The sequence below is a fragment of the Lepidochelys kempii genome, chromosome 25, assembly GCF_965140265.1.
Source record: "Lepidochelys kempii isolate rLepKem1 chromosome 25, rLepKem1.hap2, whole genome shotgun sequence".
Taxonomy (NCBI): domain Eukaryota; kingdom Metazoa; phylum Chordata; order Testudines; family Cheloniidae; genus Lepidochelys; species Lepidochelys kempii.
This window is the reverse complement of record NC_133280.1, coordinates 15,229,490-15,252,296: the sequence shown is the minus strand read 5'-3', so window position 1 is coordinate 15,252,296 and position 22,807 is coordinate 15,229,490. Positions and strand designations below refer to the sequence as shown.

At 48.7% G+C, this 22,807-nt stretch overlaps 2 protein-coding genes across 6 annotated transcripts in view; one reads left to right on the top strand and one right to left on the bottom strand.

Annotated features, from left to right (window-relative positions):
- The window catches only part of SUGP2 (SURP and G-patch domain containing 2), a 28,207-nt gene extending 27,092 nt beyond the window's left edge, over nt 1–1,115 (bottom strand). Inside the window, exon 1 of one of the 2 annotated variants that reach the window (XM_073324163.1) lies at nt 754–1,115. The gene's annotated coding sequence lies outside the window, so the exon portion shown is untranslated. Of the gene's footprint in view, nt 1–447; nt 539–753 lie in introns of those variants that run through there. The other variant, XM_073324162.1, reaches the window with a different exon arrangement.
- Nucleotides 606–13,483, top strand: ARMC6 (armadillo repeat containing 6). 4 transcript variants are annotated; one of them, XM_073324168.1, is made up of 8 exons: nt 606–1,023; nt 3,853–4,013; nt 4,694–4,776; nt 6,985–7,555; nt 8,296–8,441; nt 9,190–9,321; nt 10,229–10,366; nt 11,838–13,483. In XM_073324168.1, the coding sequence occupies exons 2-8, from the start codon at nt 3,893–3,895 to the stop codon at nt 12,048–12,050; spliced, it is 1,404 nt and encodes a 467-aa protein (XP_073180269.1). In that variant the 5' UTR covers nt 606–1,023; nt 3,853–3,892; the 3' UTR covers nt 12,051–13,483. The 4 variants fall into 4 exon arrangements, with proteins under 4 accessions (XP_073180269.1, XP_073180270.1, XP_073180268.1 ...); XM_073324169.1 differs by lacking the exon at nt 606–1,023 and adding an exon at nt 1,031–1,158; XM_073324167.1 differs by lacking the exon at nt 606–1,023 and adding an exon at nt 1,031–1,311.
- Nucleotides 13,484–22,807: the final 9,324 nt, after the last annotated feature.

Here is a 22,807-nt window from a genome sequence, read left to right as displayed (position 1 = left end):
TTGTAAAGGCAGGGTTAAGCCAGATGCATTTACAGTGCCACAGAAGAGTGGCATGTTCCATTGTGGGAGTGGCTGGGCAGCATTTTCATAAGAACAGTGTGTGTTTCTCTTCCCCTTGGGCACAAAAATATCCCCACTGGCCTATCAGAGCGTGAGGCCCCAACACAGGAAGGGAATTAAATACAGACTAAACTGCTAGCCTGGAGGAAAGTGATAAGTGCCTCCAAAGCTGCCCTGGGTGGCTTCCCACCGATCACTCCACGACTCCTTGAGGCTGCCCCGGTCCCCGCCAAGCGCCGCCGGCCAGGCTGAGGCCTCCAGCCACCACTCTCGCGGGGCAGAGGGAGGAGCGCTGGTCACGCATCTCTAAAGGGGGATTTCCTAAATCCCGCCTCGGACTGCCCCCCCCCCAGCCCCAGGTCTCTCCACCGCGAGCCCCACCCTCACCTCGCCCCGCTCCGGCAGGCAGGGTGCACCCCAGCCTCCCGCTCGCCCTCGGTGCGGTACAGTCAACTCCCAGCAGCCTCTGCGAGTCACCTGACGCAGGCCCCCGTCGCGCATGCGCCCTGCTCACCCCCCCGCCACCTTTCCCTACGCATGCGCAGTCACTCCCCCTCCCCTGACACGAATTTCGGAGGTTGCGGGTAATTTTATTTTTTATTTAAAATTTTAAAATTTGAAACCCCAGGAAACGCCCCGCAACACGGGTAGCTGAGGTGACGGGACGGTCTAAGAGCTCGCGCAGCCTCTCACCCCCGGGGCGGTGCGGACGGCGGCTCGCCGAAGCCCGGCAGCAGCGAGGTATCCACCCGCTCCGATCCGCTCGGCCAAGTTCCGACTTTTGATCCGCTCGGCCAAGTTCCGACTTTTCTCCACAGGGCGCCGGGCCGGGCGGAACGGCCGCGCACCGCGCATGCGCTGGAGAGGGCGAGGCGGCCGCTGAGCACGGAAGAGAATAGGCACGCGCCCGACGGCTCTGCGCGTGCGCAATACCCATCCGTTGTGACGGTGGAAAGAACGCGCGTGAGTTTGTGGCGCAGGCGCACTGATATCCCTTTCGGACGCCTGCACGGTCCGCATCCTCCGTGCTCTTTTTGTGCAGCGTGGGATGGGGCGAGCTTGGCTGCCCGCGGAAGTGGTGCGCATGCGTACTCTGAGGTTGGTGGCGCCGAGCCGAGCGTGGTGAGGTTCTCGGCGCTGCCGGGCGGCGTATGGCGGCCGAGCTGGGTCAGTCCGGTAGCCGCGGTCCCAGAGCGTCTCTCCTTTGCTGACTGGGGTGGAACCAGCTACGGCGAGCAGCGAGGCCCAGAGGTGAGGGGGGAAGGGACTGAGATGGGCTTCACCAGGGGACCCAGGCCAGTGGTCCCCCCCCCTCCATGGGGGGTCCCCCCCTCCCCCGGGGGGTGACACACAAGCCCCAGCCCAGCGCCCTTTGCCTTGCGCACAGCCCTGGCCAGCCCCCCCGTGCGCCCCTCGGCTGGCTCCCGTTCTTTCTCGTCTCTCCCCATGGGCCTGGCTCCTCTCCTCCTGCTTCTCCAGCTTCCCTGCAAGCCTCCCCCCCCCCCCCGGGGCATCCTCTCCTGTGCAAGGCTGTGAGCTGCCCGTCATTACCGACCAGCCGAGTGGCATTTTAGCCAACACCCCCTTCCCATCCGCCCCAAGCTCCAGGGCCGGCTGGATGGTGGCGGCCCAGGTCGGGAAGCTGCAGCCTAGCACAGAGGCTTACCTTTAAGCTAAGGGTAAGAGGGGAGCGTTCCTGCTATCAGTGCCTAAAATACCAGTCCTGGGACACACCCTGGTGAATGGCAAGCACTGCTTTTATCCCAGTTCTCCATGGCCATCCTTTGCATCCTGGTGGATGCACCCGCCTTATGGCTTTTCGGTGATATCAATATCTGCCCAGGCGGGTCCTCGGAGTGCTGTGTCATGTCATCGTGCGGTCCGCTCTTTCTCCCACGGCTGCCTCGCCAGCGCACCCTGGCAAAATCGCTGCTGCCCAAACTCAGCAGTTTCTGTTCAGGTAGGGCTGCAGTGACATAAGAACAGTCCATAGGAACCTTCGCATCTGTAGTCGGGAGCAAAGACCCCCTGTTCCAAGGCTTGTGGCTTTTAATTTCTCTCTCTCTCTCTCTTTTTTCTTTAATTGAATTTTAGATAATAAATTATAAAAGCACAGCTTCTCCTTGGAGATTACTCTTATCTACTGAGTGCCACGGTGTAATGGAAACTATACAAAACATAGAGGAAAACCTGGTGCCTGCTCCAAAGAGCTTACAATCAACAGGACAGACATGTTTCACTGCAAATGTTTAAAATATATAACGTTGTAACTGCTGGGATCTGGTGCCATGGTGAAATGGCTAAAATACAGGACTGAGTACCAGGGCCCCTCAAGTTCTGTTTCTGACTCTGTGTCTGAATCAAATTAAAAATATTTTATGGAATGGTAAACTACACAAATGTTGCCACAATACTTTACTTAAAAAAAAGAAAAAAAAAGACACTCTTGGGTTCTGAATCAGAGGTATTGCATACAGAACCTTTCTGGCTTTGATCAAGTCACTTATCTTCTTTGCCTCTGTGTTTTTTTTTTTTTTTTTTTTTAATGCTTAAAAATGGACAGTGTCAACTTAAAAAAAATTGACTCATGTGAATCTGATCCATCAGTGTTACGTCCAAGTTCAGTGTAACTAAAAGATAAAGGAAAAGAGAGAGATCTTTTCTCTCTGTCTTGAACTTTTTAATGGTGCTTTCTGCGCAGTCTCTTTGGTTATAGTCAGTTTCCCCAGTTGTTTCTGTGAGGCTTTCACACAGCAACAGGAAGGAAAATATGTCTGAAAAAATGGGGATTATATGATTGTAAAACCGCACAGATTGCTGTGAGGCTTCAGGACCTGAGTGAGAAATAGAGCGCAGGGAGTCCTGGCTCCCAGTCCTGAATTGTACTTTAAATATTTTTTAATTAATTAGCTTTCAAGTTGATGGTGGCCTTTTTAAACAAACAAACAAACAAAAAAACCCACAGAACAAATCATGAATTGTTGGGTTGATACCAGGTTTGGTAGGCTGGTGAAGGAAGATTAGGGCAGGCTCCAGATTGAGAACCACTGGTGACTGAAGTCCTTTGTGTCTCTCTGCAATAGATGCAGAATAGGTAGCAGCAAATTAAGCTTCTCCATCTCCTCTCTGACAGTATGCCTTGCTCTTGAGCATGAAGAGCTCCCTCTAACAGAGAGATGGGAGTTCAGTCTCCATGGTCAATTAATAAACTTGGCCTCCGTTGAGACTGCCAACAAAGGGGCCTCAGTTAGCACCAAATATGATGGTTTGCCTTGTGGCCACTCCATTGGGAACTGGAATGAAAATCTCAAACGCCCTTCAACCATGGCCACTGAATTGGTGTCAGATAGTAATACCTTCTGGTCATTACCAACTTGGGCCAGATTTGAATTGAAGTGATGGGCTCTACATCCTATTCCCAGTCCCCTTAGCCATCTTCATCACAGCACAGGAGGTTTAGGCTGAACATTAGGAAAAACTTCCTAATTGTCAAGTTAGTTAAACACTGGGACGTATTGCCTAGGGAGGTTGTGGAATCTCTGTTGTTGGATGTTTTTAAGAACAGGTTAGACAAACGCCTGTCAGGAATGGTCTAGTTATTATTTAGTCCTGCCTTAAGTGCAGGGGACTGAACTAGATAACTTTTTGAGATCCCTTCCAGTCCTACACTTCTCTGATTCTGTGTTCTATGCTTTCCTTTTGACAGGTAGTAGGGTAATATTTTTGTTTCTCACCGTCAAAAACTTCATAATGTTTTGGAGCAACTCTAATTCTGTGCTTTCCTGATGACAGGTCAAGAAGCCTTTCAGTCCCTGTTTAATAACCAAATAAAATGGCATCCAAATGGATCACACAGGAAACATTTGATGATGTGGTGCAAGAAAACATCACAGAATTTGAAATGGATCCAGATGAGGCTGTGAAAGAAGCTGTCCAGCAATTTGAATCTCAAGGTATTGCAAATCCTTCTCACTCTGAAGCAATAGGATATGACAGATATGTAATTAAAATGCTTTCAACATATTAAAAATCAAGGGTCTGCTGAGCTTTTGGGTGTGTGTTAGAAATGCCAACTTAGTTTTCATATAAGCCAGTTATAGGTGTTAAAGAATCCCAAAATATGTGCTCAATTCTTTCTGGAAACTGACTGCTGATAAAGGGAAGCACTTCTCTAAACTATTTTGTTCTTTTTCCTATGGCACTTCAATCTGAAAGATCCCAAAGCTCTTCAGAGAATCTTCATGTAAGGGTCAGTTGCCTGCCTCTAAAATGCAACCTCTTCTGAGGTGGGATGCGAAGTTGTTTACAACACCCCATTTTTAAGGAGTGGTCATGGTAGGAAAAACTGCTTGAGCTGAAACAGCAGGAGGGAATTTAGAGAGGCAGAATGAACTTTTTCCAAGCTGGAATTTAGCCTGAGTTGCCCTTTGCTTTTAAAAAAGAAAAGGTATTTTCTGATCACAAATGGCCAAGACTTTGGTTTTGTATCCTTTCCAAAGGATGTAATAAACATCCTAATAATCCATGCCTGTGTTTAAGTTAACTCTTAGTAAAAAGACATCAGCCTAAGCTTCTTCAGTTTTCACCAGGGTTCCTGTACCCCCTGCCTCCTTACTTCTCTCTTGCCTTTTAGGTGTTGATCTGAGTACTATTGTAAAAGCTTCACGGAAACCCACCTCTGAAAATGGCCAAGAGCAAAAACATGAAATTTTGCAGGTAGGAAATATTAATTGTAGTTTTGCAACAAGCTGTGTGATCTAGTGGTTCGAGTAAGGGGTTGGGAATCGTGAGCTCTGGCTTCCACTTCCAATTCTGCCACTGATTCCCTGTGAGCTCCGAGGAAGGGCTGACCTCACTGTGCCTTCATGCTTTCTCACTTGTCAAATGGGGCTACACATGTCGGGTTAGCTATTGAAGCACCTCAGGTGGAAGGTGCTATGTAAGAGCAAAATAATATTTCCTGGCTGGCAGGAGCAAGGAGTGCCTTGGGTAGCTTTCAGGCCGCCCCCTCTTGACCAGAAGGAAGGGTCAGCCTGACATGAACCCTCTACAGATGTTCTGAAAAGGGCATGAGTAACACAAATGGGATACCTGGCCAGTCTGAGGATTGGTAATATGATGTGGAGCCTTTCCCCTCTTGTCTTTGGTTCCAGTCTAGCCCTAGGTCAGCAGTGAGTATAACTTTGCCAGGAGGTGAACAGTGGGGTCCCTCCGGGGTCTGTGGTGTTCAACATATTCATAAACGATCCGGAAAAGGAGTGAACTGTGAAGTGGCAAAGTTTGCAGACTTTTCAAGATAGTTCAATCCAAAGCAGATTGTGAGGGGTTACCGAGGGATCTTGCAAAACTGGGCAACTGGGCAACAAAATGGCAGATGAAATTCAATGTTGATAAATACAAAGTAATGCACTTTGGAAAAAATAATCCCAACTACACATATACAATGATGGGTTCTAAACTAGCTGTGGCTTTCCAAGAAAGAGATCTTGGAGTCATCATGGATAGTTCTCTGAAAACTTCCACTCAGTGCACAGCAGTAGTGTTTAAAAAAAAAAAAAAGCTACCATTATGTTAGCAACCCTTAGGACAGGGTAGAAAATAAGACAAAGTATCATCATGCCCCGTATAAATCCATGGTGCACCCACATCTTGAATATTGTGTCTAGTTCTTGTCTCCCCATCTCAAAAATATATAGTGGAACTGGAAAAGGTTCAGAGAATTGCAACAAAGATGATCAAGGGTGGGGAATGGTTTCCATGAGAGAGAGGAGAGACTAAAAAGATTAGGGTTGCTTATCTTGGAAAAGAAATGACTGGGGGGAGGACAGAGCTCTATAAATTCATGAATGGTGTGAAAAATAAAGTGAGCAGAGAAGTGTTGTTTGCCCTTTCTCACAATACAAAAACCAGGGCTCACCCACGAAATCAGTAGGCGGCAGGTTTAAAACAAACAAAAGGAAATACTTTTTCACACAACACACAATTTGTTGTGAATATAACTCCTTGCCATGGATGTTGTGGTGGCCAAAGTATAAATGGGGTTCAAAAAAGAAACTGGTTACATTCATGGAGGATAGGTCCATTAATGGCTATTAGCCAAATAGCCAGGGATGCAACCCCGTGCTCGGGGAGATCCTACGCATCTGACTGCCAGAAGAGGATAACCGGTGGATTGCTCCATAATTGCCCTGTTCTAAACACTCCCCTTGAAGCTCTGGTACTGGCCACTGTCAGACAGGATACTGGGCAAAATGGACCATATGCAGACTCAGTATGGCAGCTCTTATGTTCTTATTTACTGGTGCCTGTTTATTGGCCTGTGTGAAATGAGTTAGTGGGAAGTTCGTCCACTTTACAAAAATCACCAATAGAAGAGGCACTTTTCAGGCAGACGCTGCAGAGAGGCCAAGAGCTGAAAGGGCCGTGGGACTAAATTCCCCTTTCGTCCCTAGAGGTGGTCCCTGCAGCTCAGAAGTGAGGCATGCTGTGAGGGAAGAACAGTGCTAGGCTACCTCTGACCTCTTGTAGGGATGTAAATATCTGTTAAAAAATGTTAACTGTTTGAATGACTAAAATTGTCATTTAGTCTGTTAATCGATTAAAGGGAGAGGGGTTGGGGCGGGGCGGGCCAGGTCTGGGGTCAGCGGGCTGGGCTGGGGGTTAACGGTTAGGGTTGGTTGGTTAACTGGTAAGTCTAATGCTTACCGGTTAACCATTTAGTATTTTACATCCCTACCCCATTGTGTGCTGAAAGACTAATGTCTATCTCTTAGGATGTATAGTGTTTCTCATCATGCCAAATTTGTTTAAATTTAAGGGGAGAAATGATTATTAATATGCAGATGTGATGATCCAGTAGATTTCCCCCCCGCCCTAGGAAATCAGTTGGTGGGGAGAACATTAACCCCCATTTTCCTTCCTTAGACATTAGACTCACTCAGGAAATCCATCGCTGACTCTGCACTCAGTGAGGTCGGTGAGCATCTAGTGCACTTCAGTGAGCAATGCAGAGAACGGCTGGCTGCCCGCTACTTGGCTGGGCAGAAAGGTGCCTGTCCTGTGGTGCTGTCTGCCTGCAAGCTGGCCTCAGGAGACAGAAGTGCCATGCTCAAGGCCCTGCATGCTTTGTCTGCCCTCACGGATGGGCAGCCAGACCTGCTCGATTCTGCTGGCCAAGAACTGTTGCTGCAAACGCTGAAGGAGAACGCAGATGACGCCGAAATGACTCTAGCTGGGATCCGGTGCATCCGACACGCCTGTCTGAAACATGAGCAGAACCGCCAGGAACTGGTGAAAGGTGGCGTCCTGCCATTGCTGACGGGTGCCATTGTCCGGCATGGCGACTGTGCTGGGGTGGTCCGGGAGGCCTCGTCAGCGCTCAGGATCATGACATTTGATGATGACATCCGTGTGCCCTTTGGCCATGCCCATGATCACGCCAAGATGATTGTATCAGAAAACAACGGTTTAAAGATCCTCATAGAGGCTGCCAAAGGTAGTATTAACCCTTCGACTTCTGGTTCTTATCTCACTCCGTCTGTGCTCTCCTACCCCAAAATCATGCTGCTTAACTGCAGGTTTAATTTTTAGTTCTTTGTGGTTGCTTAGTGGTCAGAACAGAGGACTGGGAGCCAGGACTCTGCATTCTCTTCCCAGATCTACCGCCAGCTCGCTGTGTGTGACCTTAAGCAAATTACTTAATCTCTCTGGGCCTCAGTTTACCCCTTTATAAAATGATGGTAATAACTTGCTCGCCTCCCAAGGAGGGTTTTGAAGTTTGCTGCTGCAAAAATGCTTTCAAATCCTCTGAAAGGTACTGCAGAAGGGCAGAGTATAATTGCTCCAAAGGCAGCTGAAGGGTCAGGATTTCAGTTTTCAGAGCTAATAGTCACCTGGCTAGAGAGCAGTTAACAACTTGAGCAATAGCTGTGTAAATTTATTACACACATGACATCCTGCCAGTGTGCCTCTCCCTGGGCCTGAAAAGGCCTGTGAGTCAAAAGGGAGGTCAAGCTCAATGGCTCATTCAATTCATAGTCTACGTCTTTTGAGTCTCAGTCAGTGTCAGTTATGATGGTGAGTTTTGGAACAGGGACTCCTCCCCCACTAAGAACTGGACTGAAACCTACCAGTTCATGCTTGATCCTTCTTCTAAAACCCATGTGAAACTGATTCTGCCAGCTCCTCCTTCCCAGCTCCTATTTATTTTTCTCCCTTGTCTTCCTCCTCCTGCAGCGTTCACAGACGACTCCAGCGTTCTCCGTGAGCTTTGTGCCACCTTGGCTCGCCTGTCCGTCCGGAACGAGTTCTGTCAAGAGATTGTGGACCTTGGAGGCCTGAATTTCATGGTGGCCCTGCTGGCTGACTGCATTGACCATCAGGTACTGTCCCTCTTCAGTGAGTGGGATGCTTTCCTGGAAGCGAAGGTATTTATGGGTGGGGGTTGGGGATAACGTTGCCTAGCACGTAACATGATGCTTTTCATCTTCAGTGCACATTCCAAACATGAATGAGCATTAGGCTTTGGTAACCTCTGCCCGTGGGCTCTTACCACACAAATGGCACTGCTGATGCCCACTTACCACCACCTACATTCTGGCATGCAACCCAAGGTTCCATGTGCTGAGTTGGAGGGAGAGCCAAGAACAGAACCCAGCACCCCTGCTCTAGCCTCTGTTCTATAAAGCCTCCCCGATCTAGGAATAGAGCCTTTTTAGTTCTCAGGAAAGCTGGAACGTTGGCTATCCTCTACATAGTGTCTCTGATTTTTCTAGAGAGTTAGGTGCCCAAATCCCACTGAATTTCTATGGGTTTGGATATTTAATTCTCTTAGGCTTCTTTGAAAATCCCAGATACTCTGAACAGGGCAACTTGGCCATTCTGCCTGGGGCCAGTGGAAAATGCCATCTGGGATGTGAGGGGCTGGGAGTCCTGAGGAAAATGTTGCTATTCAGGTAGAGTCTTTGACCCCTCATTGGTCCTGCCTGAGGTTCTGAGTTCGAGTCTCAGGGCTGGCAGTGAGGTGGAGGGTGCTGCCTTTCAGACTGAGAGGCTGTGATCCATTTTGCCTGGCTTACATGGGATCTGGTGGGTTTTGTTTCTCTCTGTTCTTTTCGTCGTTGAGTGCAGGAGCTGGTGAAGCAGGTGCTGAGCGTCATGTGGGCCATCGCAGGGAACGATGACGTGAAAGACGCCATAGTCAACACTGGAGGAACAGATCTCATTGTGCTGGCTATGAGCCATCATCTTACCAGCCCTCAGGTATACACCAGTATGTGTGCTGGGGACTCACTGTGCATTGGAGTTCTGTGTCTGTCTGGGTTTGGAGGTCTGATTTTTGGCCCATTATTTCATTCTGATAACAGCATTAATGGTGCCCTCACCTGTGTTTCCACCCCAGGCAGCGTTACTTGCCACCCATGTAACTACTTCTGACTTGGAACAATGCCCTGCTGATGCTGGGAGCAGAACTGCTAGCTGCAGTCGTAGTGAGTAGAATTCTGCTCCCAGCATGGACAGTGTAGCAAGGCATGCGTTAACCCCTTGAACGCTCCTGTTTTCTAGACAGGTTAAATGTGTACATTACAAGTGTTTGTATGACATCCAAACAGTTAACCACTTTCTACCGTACTAGTACGTTTATTGTGCTGGACCAGATGGCTCAGGGGATTGGAAACTGGATCCTGAGCTTTACACATCTAGTCAATAGTTCAGATCCAGCCATCACTGAAAATCATTCTTCTGATGTCTGTGTGGTGGCCTCTGTCAAAGGAATACACCGGACTAGTTACCAGCCAGCAAATGTTACCATCAACCCCCCCCATGTCTTTCTCCAGTTGCCTCTTGTATTGGCAAAGCTGAGGTCTCTGTGGACAACAGAGGTGGCCGCCTGTTGGCATGAGGTGGCTTCAGAAGGGGGTGTTTACCTGGCTGCTGGCCACACTGTACCTGTTCTGTGATGAACAGAGGCTTTCGTTCTCTAGGCCCATCAAACTGACGTCTCACACCAGCACCAGACTCCCTGTGTAAATGCCCTGGGAGTTGGTGTGCTGGCTCAGTGGGAGACTAGCCTCCTTTCTCCTCGGGGGAATGAATTGGGGGTTGGGAGGCTTCGTGGGGGTGCTGCCTCTTTTCTGGTTGCAGTTGTTTCTTCCTCTTGGTCCTGCAGATCTGTGAGCAGGGCTGTGCAGCCTTGTGCATGCTGGCCTTGCGCAAGCCAGAGAACTGTAAAGTCATCATGGAAGGCGGAGGGGCCCTGGTGGCTCTTCAGGCCATGAAGGTGCATCCAAGAGAAGGGGCTGTGCAGGTATCTGTGCAGGAGCTCTTTATTACTAATTCAGTACCGTGGGGTTCCTGCCTCCCTGGGTTTCTTTGTGTTTCGCCCAACATCTGTACGGAGTTTGCAGCTGTGTGGTGAAGATAATGAAGAAGTTGCGGGTGGAGCAGTGTTCTATAGTTCTTTCAGAGGCATCTGTCTGTCTGAGCTGCTTGATGCCAGATTCGGACTAGAAATTGTCCTTTGATTGTGTTCAGTCCCAAAGACCTTGGCTCTGCAGTTTGCATTCTTCAAGCCATACCTGTCACTAACACCTCTTCCTGCCTGCATAAATATAGCCCTGCGCCCAGCCCCGTGGATGGTGGTTCTGTGCCCATCAGGAGGCCTCTTGCATTTCCCGCTTCATATCCTACTTTATTGAATCTTTGTGACCTTTAAGGAAAAAATAGCTGGGTGGAGAGGATGGGGTTACATTCCTTCCAGTCTGCCAGTCCTGCTCAAATTGGTCATAGGAAAGGCAGGCTGCCTGTCCCCCAAGACTAAGTGAGACCCTTTCACAGGGAAAAATCAGCCCCCGTTTCATTCCCTAAGCCCTGTAGAATCCTGTACCTGCTCTGCAGCTTTTCTAAATATTTTACATCACTTAAAAATGTTTTATTTAAACCCTTTTTGCTCTAGAGCTTGTTAAACCCTCATAAAAATGGTCACACCAATGGTCCATCCAGTCCAGTATCCTGTCTCTGACAGTGGCCAGTCCCAGAGCCTCAGGGGGAGTGTACAGAACAGGACAATTTGGAGAGATCCACCTGCCTTCCCCTCCCCAGTTCTGGCAGTCAGAGGTTTGGGGACACCTAGAGCAAACCTAGTTATATTTTTGTCCTTCACAACATCCCCAGGCAATGAGTTCTCGCGTTCCAAAAGTATTCCCAGCACTCAGTGAATTCAGGGACCAGAGTGGAAGGCTGATTGTTTCTCTCCTTGTCTGATGTCCTTGCCCATGTGGCAATCAATGGGCTAACATCTCTGGTGGAAAGGTGCTCCTGGGCCTAGCTTCCCATCTCATGCCCTGTGTTCCTTGTTTGAGGGTGGCTGATCTAGAGTTAGAAAGTCACTTGGGGATGTTTTGGGTTCTGTGTGTTAAGGGAAGGATTTGTTCAAACAGGATTTAACCATGTGGTCAGACCCCTGTGCCTATCTCTTGAGTCTGCCAAAGAGGAAGTGAAAGGTCCTAGGGGTGGTGAAGAAAGCAGTCAGGGATGACCCTTGGGTAGTTGGCCAGTTTTCCCACTGAAGCAGGTTTTAATCTGTGACCTGAATGCAAAATGGCTGCCACCCAACTAGGAGCCAACTCGTGCAAAGCACGTTGGAATCCCTCAAATAGGAAGGGGGCACTAGACTAAGCCCAGCCTTACTGTACGTGATTCCCTTCTGGGTGGCATTATGTTCCTCCCCATGCTCCCTCCATGAGGCATTAACCGTTCTCCTGTCCCTCTCACCTCAGAAACAAGCCTGCATGCTGATTCGGAACCTGGTCTCCCGGAACCGGGACTTCTCTCAGGCTATCCTGGAGATGGGAGCTGAGAACTTGATTGTGGAGGCTCGTGCGGTGCACCAGGATTGTGACGACATAGCCAAAGCTGCCTTGAGAGACCTTGGCTGTAAAGTGGAGCTCCGAGAGCTGTGGACAGGCCAAAAGGGAAGCCTGGCTCCCTAAACCACTGCTCCTGAGAGCCCTGGAAGCTTGGAACATCTCACTATGCAGCATCTACAGGCAAACATGGCATCAATTAATCTGCACTTAAAACTGGCCCTGAGCAGCTGAAGAGAATTCCTGGCATGTGGTGTGGGCTGTACTGCACAGGGGCATCGAAGCTGTTGCTGAGATGGCGTTGTCTGTTTATACAGGCTACAGATACACAGAACTTGTGATGATCTACTCTCGCTACAACTAGATGCGTGGGAAAGACCTACTTCTCTCCTACCCCCACCCCACCCCCCACTGCTGTGGTGTTACTTATTTATAGTATGGGCTGTTCCCATGTGTGTGTCCATGTTGTGATCCAAAGTCGATCTCTTCCTGCAGTAGTTTGGCATCTACCATTTTAACCAGCCTTATCCAACCTCCTGACCCCTGCTCTGTGCCCTGGTGGCTAGCCGTCCCAAATACTATTTGGGGGAGATGACACCAACATAGTGAATGTCCCGTCCTATCCCAATGCTGTTACTAGCATGCTGTGCATTGTCTCACTGTGTTGGCTAGATCTATTTCCATCCGATACCTTGCATTTGTTTAAAATATTGTATTGGCTGGAAATGTCATGGCCTAGTGTGTCACGTTTATAATCGCTGAGCTTCCAGAAATAAATGTAAGATGATAGGACTGTTCCAAATGTGTACAATCAAATGATAGGTGTGAGAGAGCTTTGGCGGCCGGGAAAAAATAGCTTGGTGTGCCCCAGTGTTGTGCCACCAGAGAGCCAGCCACATTTTGAGCCCTTTGCTGGGATCACCCGACATACTCTCCCAGAGCCAAGACTCTTGTATTCTAGTTACCTGCTCTGACCAACGGGCCATGGCTCTCTCAGGAGAGGGAAGACACTAGAATTAGGAGGAAAAAGAGGTGGAAGAATATGGCAGTCTGAAATCTCTTGACCTCTCTCTTACACATATGCTAAATAGCCCCCTCCCTCCCCAGCCAAGAGGAAGCATTTTTGTGAATCCTCAATCCTCTTAGTGTCTCAGTGGTTGCCGGTTCCGCTCCAGCTGTTAGCTTCCACACTCTGTTCTAGTGCCATTTGCTTCATTGTTGAGTGATTAAATTCATATTATGAAAAACGTAAAGGGTGCTTAGCCCCAGACAAGCCAATTTGTAAAGGGGAGAGGGTGGAGAAGATGACTAATGCTTTTGGGCATTTTAAACTGATTATGCCAAATGTGTAAGTAAACGCTGTTGTAGCTGTGTGATGTCTGCCTGTAAGGCAGCAAAAGTCTTGACAGCTTTGAAAACCCCAAAGGCACTAATTCCATGTGCAGTGTGTGTTTGCAATAAGCTGCCTACATTCCTTTCTCAGTTGCTTTTCTGGCAAAAGCTGCATCCATCTGTCTGTCTCTCTCTGCAATCTCAGTTCAATAAACCCTGCCAGGCTGCACTTGATCATCTCTCCATAGGGCAGGCAGTGACTGGGCTTAACAAAGAGGCCAGAATTCAATGGTGACCTGGACATTCTGCATGTGAAAGGGGGCCTGGGAGCATTCTGGAGGGGGTATTTCTCTGATGCTGGCCTGCCCTTTTGATACTGCTTCAGCAATGGGTCTGGGATGGGCTGGAAGGGCCAGAGTTGCATCTGAGTACAGCATGGAATTAGGGAGGATGGACTGGCCCTGAAGGATGGGGATGGATATGAATTCTCCTCCTGCCTTAGACAAGTGTTGGTATGATGACTCTCTTCTGCAGTGTAGCCACAATCTTTCTCCCCTTACTCCTTCTTGGGTCTGAGTCCCTGGGTCCTATCCAGGTGAGGAGGGCTAGGCAGGGTCTGTGCTGCCCTGCATTAGCTGTAGGGGGATTCCAAACATGAGGCATTATGCTTCCCTGGGGAATAAGTGTATCTAGCAGAGCATGAGGGCCCTGGATCCAGGGTGGCTTTTGAGAGAGAATACCCAGGCCCCTCCCAAAAAGAAGCAAAGCAGAGAGAACCCGAAGCTGTTACAGAAATAATATATTTTTAAAAATACCCAGCCCTGGGTGTGTGGCAGTATGCATTCCTCTTCCTGAAGTTCACAGAGACCGGTTACTGGTTGGAGGATGGATGTGAGGTGTTTTAATGGGGGTGAATGCGGTTCCGTCTGCGGGAGATCCACCATCTCAGCCTACTGCCTGCTTGTCCCCTGGCCTCCTCTGTCCCCCGGCTGCTGCCAGCCTGTGGCTTCACCGTAGATGACCTCCTGAAGATCTTTCGTACCCAGCTTACCAAGGAGCGCAGGCTGAGCCGGGAGGGGGTGGATCGTTGTTCACCAGCCCTGTTGCCAGAGGTCGTGGGATGAGAGCGTGGTGATAGCTTCCCATGCCCTCCTTCCTGTCCGCTTCCTGATGCTTCAATCTACAAATACCAATGACAGGGAGGAGTTGGTGGGAGGAGTCTCCTGCACATGGGCAGGGCTGGCAGTCTTGACAGCAGGATTTTGTGGGACCATTACAATATTCCGTAGCTGGAGCCATCGTCTAGCAGTGCCTGTTGGAAAGGAGCCTAGTGCCTCCAATGGATTTGGGCTGGACACAGGCACCAGCAGGGGAAGTTTCATGCTCCTGCGTTTCTCTGCAATCTTTCTTGCTTCTCGGGAAATTGAGAAGCACTATAGTCCCCTTATTTCACTGCCAAGGGCCCTTCCAGACTGAGGAGTTCTTGGGGGGCTTTATTTTATTTACCACAAAATCAGTTTTCTTCTGATCCTCTGTAATAAAGGTGCGAAAGCAGAGAAGTACAGTGAAGGAAGGGATCTTTATTTCCTGGTCCATGTCACCTGTCGGGGGCTAGGGCTACAGAATGTTAATATCCTGCTGCATGGCAGGGATTTTGCACTTCTAGTAGGGAGTCAGATGTCACCAGCTACGGAGCCTTGGGCTGGGTCAGTACTTGGAGAAGAGGGAGTCTTCCCTCGGCAACAGTACCCCAACACTAGGTTAGAAGGCCTGAAACTGTCTATGGAGAAGGGGTGGTTTTGACAAAAACCTCCCAATCCAGCGGTTCTCAAACTGTGGGTCGCAACCCCATTTTAATGGGGTCACCAGGGCTGGCATTAGACTTTCTGGGGTTGAAGCCGAAGCCCGAGGGCTTCAGCCCTGGATGGTGGGGCTGAAGCCTTTGGGATTTGGCTTGGGTCCCCGCTCCAGGGATTGTGTAGTAATGTTTTTTGTCAGAAGGGGGACATATTGCAATGAAGTTTGAGAACCCCTGTCCTAATTAGGGTGACCAGATGTCCCGATTTTCTATGGACAGTCCCAATTTGGGGGTCTTTTTCTTATACAGGCTCCTATTACCTCCCCCCCCGTCCTGATTTTTCATACTTGCTATCTGGTCACCCTAGTCCTAATCCAACAAAAAAAGTTTTCAAAATGATTTTTTGTTTTGGAAGTTTACTTAATTTACACTTTTAAAAGTTCAAATTGAAATGAAATATTTTAATTGACCTGTGAGAAGTGTTTTGGGATGGTCTGTTTGTGTAAAATTTTGATATTATGATTTTGGTTCAACCTGGGAAGATTTTTTTTTGAAAACACAAAAATTCTTAGGGGATGGGAAAACCATTTTCCTCCCAGCTGTACTCTTGATTCCATCTGGTTATGAATGAGATTATGGCAATTCTAAAAAGAGTCAAGGTATTATCCCTTAGAATGCTGGTCCACATTCCTACTCAGGTCACTAAACTGGGCCTCCCCCAATTCTTCTGGTAGTTTTTCAGTTTGAAGTGCTATTTTCTTCACTTCCTGCCCCAGAAGAACTGTTCAGCACTGCTCAACAGCTGCTGTGCTCCACAGGGGACATGGCAGTGGAGTGCAGTGTGACCCCTCTATCTTTTATCTACCTTGCAGAATGGTCTGGGAGGCTCATTCCGTGTTTTTTAAAGCACTCAAAATCTGTGCATGAACAGTGCTATAGAAATGCAAAGTGGTGTTATTCCTTGATGTGCTTAATATTTGTTAATAATACCTTACATTTCCATTGCCTCTTCCATCCAAGGATCTTAAATTACTTATATCTTAACAAATGACTCCTTGCAGAACCACTCAGGAAGTATTTTTGGCACAGAGAGATTGTACTTTCCTTAAAATCACTCACGGAGTCATTGCCAGAGCTGGGATGGAACCCAGGAATTCTGTCTCCTCTTCCTCTGCTCCAACCATGAGAGTGCTCTCTTTCCATGCTCTCTGGATGGAGAATGTGCAACCATGGGGCATCACCCTCCCATCCTGTTCAGATTAAGGCCAGTTTGAGAGCAGGCTGGCCCCTGACAGCACAGATGTTCCAGCACTCGAATGATTAAGTATCGTAAGTTGGAAGCAAAAATGGTGTCTGGGCCTAGGGACCATTAGTAGTTATTTCTATTGTGGACGCTTCCGGGTCCCAGCAGTGGATTGGAGCCCCATTGTGTTAGGTACTGTACCACTGGAACAAAGACGCTGCCTGCCCCAGAGAGCTCACACGGTTAGTATGAGATAAGTGGCTGACGCCAGGCAGAAAGGGGGAGTATCAGGAGATGCTGCTGCATGATAACCGGCAGTCGCAGCACACCAGCTGCTGGGCTGTTGTCGAGCTTTGCACAAGCATCACAGCACAGAGGAGTTTGAAGGAGGATGATGAGGTGGTTTTGTGGACGTTTACAGGGAGCGTCTCCCCTGTGGGATGGGTGGCAGGGGAGACAGCACAAAGGCGCATGTTTGAAAACGTAACCAAGTTAAGTCCCATAAGCTGGGAGCAAAACCGGTGTCCAGGGCCAGCTGGCATTGCTTCTCAACCTCACACGTACCTCACAGTGCCCTGTCTCTGGGCTGCGCCCACATGGAAACTGAGAGCCTCTTTTCCACCCGGGCACTGCATCCCCTGGGCCCAGCAGCGGGGCGAGCTCTACACACCGGCCCTCCTCCTCCTTTCTGCATTGCTTTTGCTGTTTCTTCGTGGGGGATTTTTTGGTGGTGGCTGCAGAGTGTAATGATGTGGGCGCTTTGCCTTTGCTGGGCAACAAGCTGCTCTGAGGCTCTGCCCCTGGCACCTGTCCCGAGTCTTTCCCCGCAGACACTGAGGGTGTGCACCCCTGCACGAGTAGCTCAGAGGCAGCCTCCTTTGTGAGGGTCTCTTCAGGCTTCTTCAGGTTTTCACTCACCTCTGGACCAAATCCCCGTCGTTTCTCCAATGCTAGATGCTGCTGACTAGAATCACCGTCCTTTCGACCTTCTAATTCCTTCCCAGATGTTCTGTGTCTGTTGCCTTCAGCCAGTGGTCCCCTGCTTGGTGCATTGGGATTGCTGGGGATGGTCTCACAGGTCAATGCTTCACCTCGATCCCTGGGGCCCTGAGTGGCGTCACTGGCTCTTGTATCTGAGACCTTCGGGTCCTCCTCGGAGCACCCGCTGCATTGGACGCCGGCATCACAGCTGCTTCCTGCCCTCCCTTCTGCATTGCCCGGTTGAGAACTGGCACTGCGGGGCGGCTTGTAGCGTGGGAGCTCGACATACGTTCTGTAGCAGGGGAAGTAGCCGGTGGAGACAGCAGAGTCACTCAGGTTGGAATCCTCGTCTAAGAAGCAGTAGCTCTCCGAGTCCCCAGGGCTGTTCTCAGGGTGTTCTGGCCTGGAGAAAGGAGGGGTGGTTTTACCCTGTATCTCGAAACTGTGTGCGATCGAGCCCAGCTGGAAGGCAGAAACAAGCCAGCTCAGACAATATAATCATCCTTCTCAAACCCCACCTGCCTTTGACAAGATACTGGCTAAGCACCCCACTTATTTCTCCTTTTCATTAGGCCCAATCATGCCAATTTTCTCCCCCACTACACACACCACCACATGAAAGCCCCTGGGTCAAATTCACCATTGCTGTGACCAGTGGTAACTCCAGTCTTTGTTTTCTGCCCTAAACTGATGGGGAAGGTGATGGTGAAACTGGTTTAGCCCAGAGGTGGTTGCACTGGGGGTGGTAAGCAAAACGATTCTTGTTTGTAACTTGCATATTAGCTTGTAGAGCTGTTTGGGATCATTTGAGACAAAAGGTGCTATTTAAATGTTAGGGGTTTATTGTTATAACCATAATCTCCCTTCGCTAATTAAGAGTTAAGTTCCTGTGGACTAGGTGAACTTCCTTCATATCTATCTGATCAGGGCAGTGCCTTAGAAACATTAATGCATTTTATCCTTGCAACTCCCCTGTGAGTTAAGGAAGTGCTGTCCCCATGGGGGGCAGGTCTTTAACCCTATGATCACCTTTGCCTTCTCTTTAGTTTATCCATATATACTCCATGGGAGGGGCATAACCCTATAGACACTATTTTTTTCTTGCCTGTTTTTTCAGATGGATTTTTTGCCAAACATGATTGTATTGAAGCCTTCAACCAACATCTTCCTTCCTCCCTACCTAGTTGCTCTGCCTTTCCTCACTGGAGTCTCTGAGCATCTCCACAAAAGAAACGGTACCTCACTCCTTCTGGACTCCAGCTGCTCCTCTGTATTGCTTGTGAATGGTGTCCAAAGCTCCTGGTGTGCACCATCACCAGAAATCTCCTTCATTGCCAGCCCTGAACATCTGTTTGCAGTGATGTTGCCTGGGACATCTTGCTGTGGTTCTCCTTCCTCCTCCTCCTCTTCTTCCTTGCCCATCTCATGCAACTATGGAACAGAAACATGCAGAAGGATAAGAATCGCAGACCAATCCTTTCCCCATTTTGCATTCCATCCACCTTCCCGCACATTTGAGAACTGCCATGACCATCCAAGGAAAGGAGAATGTGTAGAGCAATGACTCCTAGCCCATGGCTCTCAATTCCAGGGCCTGATAGGCAGCTCCTGCTGGTCTGGTCAGTGAATCGGGGGTGTGTGTGTGCACGCACAAAGGGTAAGCTGCATATGAAGCACTGAGCAAACTAACCAGTGCTGTGGAAGCAACTTGGGGTCTTTCCTGATGGAGATGATCAAAGGGGCCCCAACAATCCCCTGCCCAGCAGCCAGGTGGTAGATAACGACAGAGACCGAGACCGAGTGATCCCACTCCGACTTTGCAGTGCAACATTTGCACCCTGACTTCCCAGCAGTCTGCAAATATGTCCTATCCCCACCACACCGCGTCCTGACACAAACAGCGTAAGACGACGTCCGGGCTTCTCGCTGGGATTAGTCTCTGGGTGCGTGGTTCTGCCAAATAACAGCAAAACAGCTTCCTCGCAGGGCTGTGCAAAAGGTTGAGACCCCCGTTTGTAGGGAATTGACCTGACATTCTTTTATTTGCTTTCAGTGGTTTCCAACCCTTAAGTTTCACCATGAGTTTTGGAACCAGAAACCTCAAAACAAAGCTCAGTCTAAGTCCCCAGTTTCACTTGGCCTCCCCCTGAAATCAGATCTAAGCTCAGGCTCACTGAGATACATACTCCTTCTCTTCCCCCACCCTGATTTAAATTTGGCCATGGAAGCTTTGTTTGGCAAGGTGGGGCCTCCCTGTCACAGTGAGGAAAATTCCAAACCCATGTGGGTGCTCAGCTCTTCGCTTGTAATCTATATATATGTACATTTATTATCCTAAATACCCTGACATGAGCAATGCCCAAAGGAGTGTACCTGCTACTCCCTCTCCATAGAATAACAGGGTTGGAAGGGACCTCAGGAGGTCATCTAGTCTTCTCCACCAAGGCAGAGCTCCTCCCATCTGTGGGATGACTGGACTTTCTCTGCATTAGCTACACAAACCCTACCATGAATAGAGAGGATTCTTGCACTGGGGCTACGGTACAGGAGCGAAGAGCAAATGTGTCTCTGAAATATTTCTTACTCCTCCCCATCCCTGTTGTCAAGGCGAGGGGGAGTGGAGCTGGGGAACAGAATTTCTATGAACCGCTGTGTAGCCCCAACCACTGTCTACTTCACTTTGGTGACCTCCCCAGAGAATCCTTCCCCAGGGGATGGGTTGGCTATTCTTTTTTCCTTGTTCCCTGGCTGAGGTATCTGAGCGTGCACCCGCCTAGCTCTCCCTCCCCAACACTGCATTATAAAGAGATACAGCTCCACCTACCCATCCAAAATCAAGCAAAGATATATACACTGGCATCTGGTGTTGCTGGCTTCCTTCACCCTCCTTGCATGCTCCGCTTTCCTCATGGAGCTTGCATTTGTTCTCTATCCCAGGCTTCTCTTTACGGCCATAACCACCTCCATCCTTGTGCCATTTGTATTCAGCAGCAAATTCCTGACATACAAAGGACACAGTGTAAGAGTTGCCCTGCTTTAAATCTGGAGCTGCCTCCTCCCGTCCTATCATCCAGGGTTTTCCCTGCCTCACTTTCCCTTCTACACAGAGAGAACCAATACCACGAATGGTCCAGCAGCTCCAGGGGAGTGATTCTGCAGGATGTCTTTTCCAGGTAAGCTATTCAGCAAAGGAGCAGCAAGGCCCAGTGAGATACCAGCACCATGGGCAGAGTCATCTCATGGGACCTTGCAGCTGAATTGAGTGAAGGAGTTTTGGCCACCAATGTAAAGTAATTCGAACCCAGAGATCCCAGACTAAATGAAAAGGAGGAGAGATGTTAATGGGCTCCTATGAAAGGACCAGTACCTCTCTTCTCTCTGCAGAGTCTGCTAGACTGTTACTCTGATGGGATTCTTCATCTGCACTTAATGGGCCGGTCAACCTCACATCTCTTCTGGTACCAAAGGTGTTTTTTCCAGTTGGTGGTTTCTTGAAAGTGTCCTCAGAGTCACCTATTAATATTTCAGGGAACTGTAGGGAGAGGAATTAGGAGCATCAGCTACGTAGGCCTGGAGGAGATACTTTGGGAGAAGACTTTTCCGTATGCTTCCCAGATGTGTGAGACAGAATGAAAGAGGACACTGCTGGATTGCATCCCAACCAGGAAGATTTGGGGTTTCACAAAACATCTCAGATCCAATGTAAAGTATGGCCATTCTTATGTTCTTATGTAAGTGGCTGCAATTTCCATTGACTTTGGCAGGGTTGCATCCACTTAGTCAAGGGCTAAATTTGCTCCATTATGGCTAAGGACACAGGGAACCATGTCAATTAGAATAAAGAACTGACCTGAACTTTCATCCAAAACTCAAACCATAGTATTCCCCAGAGCCAAGACAGTTTGGTTAACCTTTCATTTTCACCTCTGGCTACATCTCCTGGGCTGAGGCAAGACCAGAAACAGAAGGATGGAAATATTGTCAGAGAGGCTAGTCACTAGGTAGTCCCAAGACAGAACTGGAAGCCTAAGGACAAAGCCATGTTCTTGGGAGCCAATGGCCTTATTTCTATGGGAAGGAGCTTGTGATAAATTAGGGTTGGCTGCTTCTCCATACAGAACCTTGCAATTTTTTGAGGTTCCCCCATCTCTGTTTATCATCCTTTAAAGTCCTGTTGGGGACAGAGTGGAGAATGTGTCCATCCCAGTCTGCTCAGGGATCATTTCCAATTGTGTTACATTAAATATTACATTGGTAAGATGGGCAAATAAAGGATGATGGGACTGTCCTTTGCTTGATCCCAGGCACCCTGTGGGGAATAACTATTCTGGCTTTCCACCTGCCTCTTAAAAACAAAGAGCCATATTCATATCTGGAGTAACTCCACTGACTTTAGGGAGGAATTTGACCCACAGTGTTTAAAATGCAGAATTTTCTAGCCAAACATCCATAAAGGTTGCTGTTTTTTTGGTTAATAGTCTCTGTATCTGTTTTAGGTTGAATGTAATAGACAATGTACTTACCAGCTTTCCTGCCATGCCTCTGAGGGAACTGAGGGACTTGGTCTTAAAATGGTCTAACTGTAAGGAATGTTCTTGTGGGGCTTGTTTCTTGCTCACTCCTTGAAGCAGCCCACCCTTGAATTTCGCCTACAAAACAGAAGTCAACATCTCTTAGCCCCCCCGGCTGTGTTCCCCTCCAGGCTCTGTCCAGCCTGCAGAGGGGACTACTAAGCGAACATTCCAACATGACATCATAAAGGTTCTGACCGCATCCCCGGTGGATGACACAATAAGCAGATGTCAGGCAAGATGTTCCTATGGAAACCTGCAAAAGGCAGGCTCACACCCCCAAATGTAGGTCTTGGGACAGATTTCAAAAAGCCTAAAGGTCAGGGATGCTCCAGATCTGGGGTTTTGGCTGAGCCTGTATTTGAGGTAAAGGGGCCACTTGCAAAATTCAGATCTGGATCCAGGTTTGGATCCAAAGCACAGAAGCATTTGGATGGGGGGGCTTAGGTTTGTGGCCATCTCTAGAAATCAAATCATGAATAAACCCAACTCATTCCAACCCAAGAGTGGTCCAGCCACGTGGTTTATTGTTAGATTTATACATTCAAATGGGATCAGTGGTTCCATCAATGGGTTTTCAGAGATGGACCTTCAGGGAGTAGCCACATTGTCTGGCCCTTCTCACCAAGGAATCACAGAGTTTCTAGGCAACTATTCAGGGACGCTACTGATTGAGTCCTTGTGCCTCTGCTGAAATGTGCAACCAATATAGTTATGCAACAGTACAATACAAACAACAGCTTCCGAGAACCATAACTCAATGTACTTGTCAAAAGTTCACTGGAAATCCATTAGCAGGGAAATAGAGCAATAGATTAAGAACATAAGAATGTCCACACTGGGTCAGACCAAGGGTCCATCTAGCCCAGTATCTTGACTTCTGTCAGTGGCCAATGCCAGGTGCTTCACAGGGAATGAACAGAACAGGGAATCATCAAGTGATCCATCCCCTGTTGCT

Coding starts and splice junctions, on each gene's coding strand:
- ARMC6 (XM_073324168.1), top strand. CDS start 3,893: ATGGCATCCAAATGGATCACACAGGAAACATTTGATGATGTGGTGCAA. Junction 4,777..6,984: donor AAAAACATGAAATTTTGCAG/GTAGGAAATATT, acceptor TTCCTTCCTTAG/ACATTAGACTCACTCAGGAA. Junction 7,556..8,295: donor CCTCATAGAGGCTGCCAAAG/GTAGTATTAACC, acceptor CTCCTCCTGCAG/CGTTCACAGACGACTCCAGC.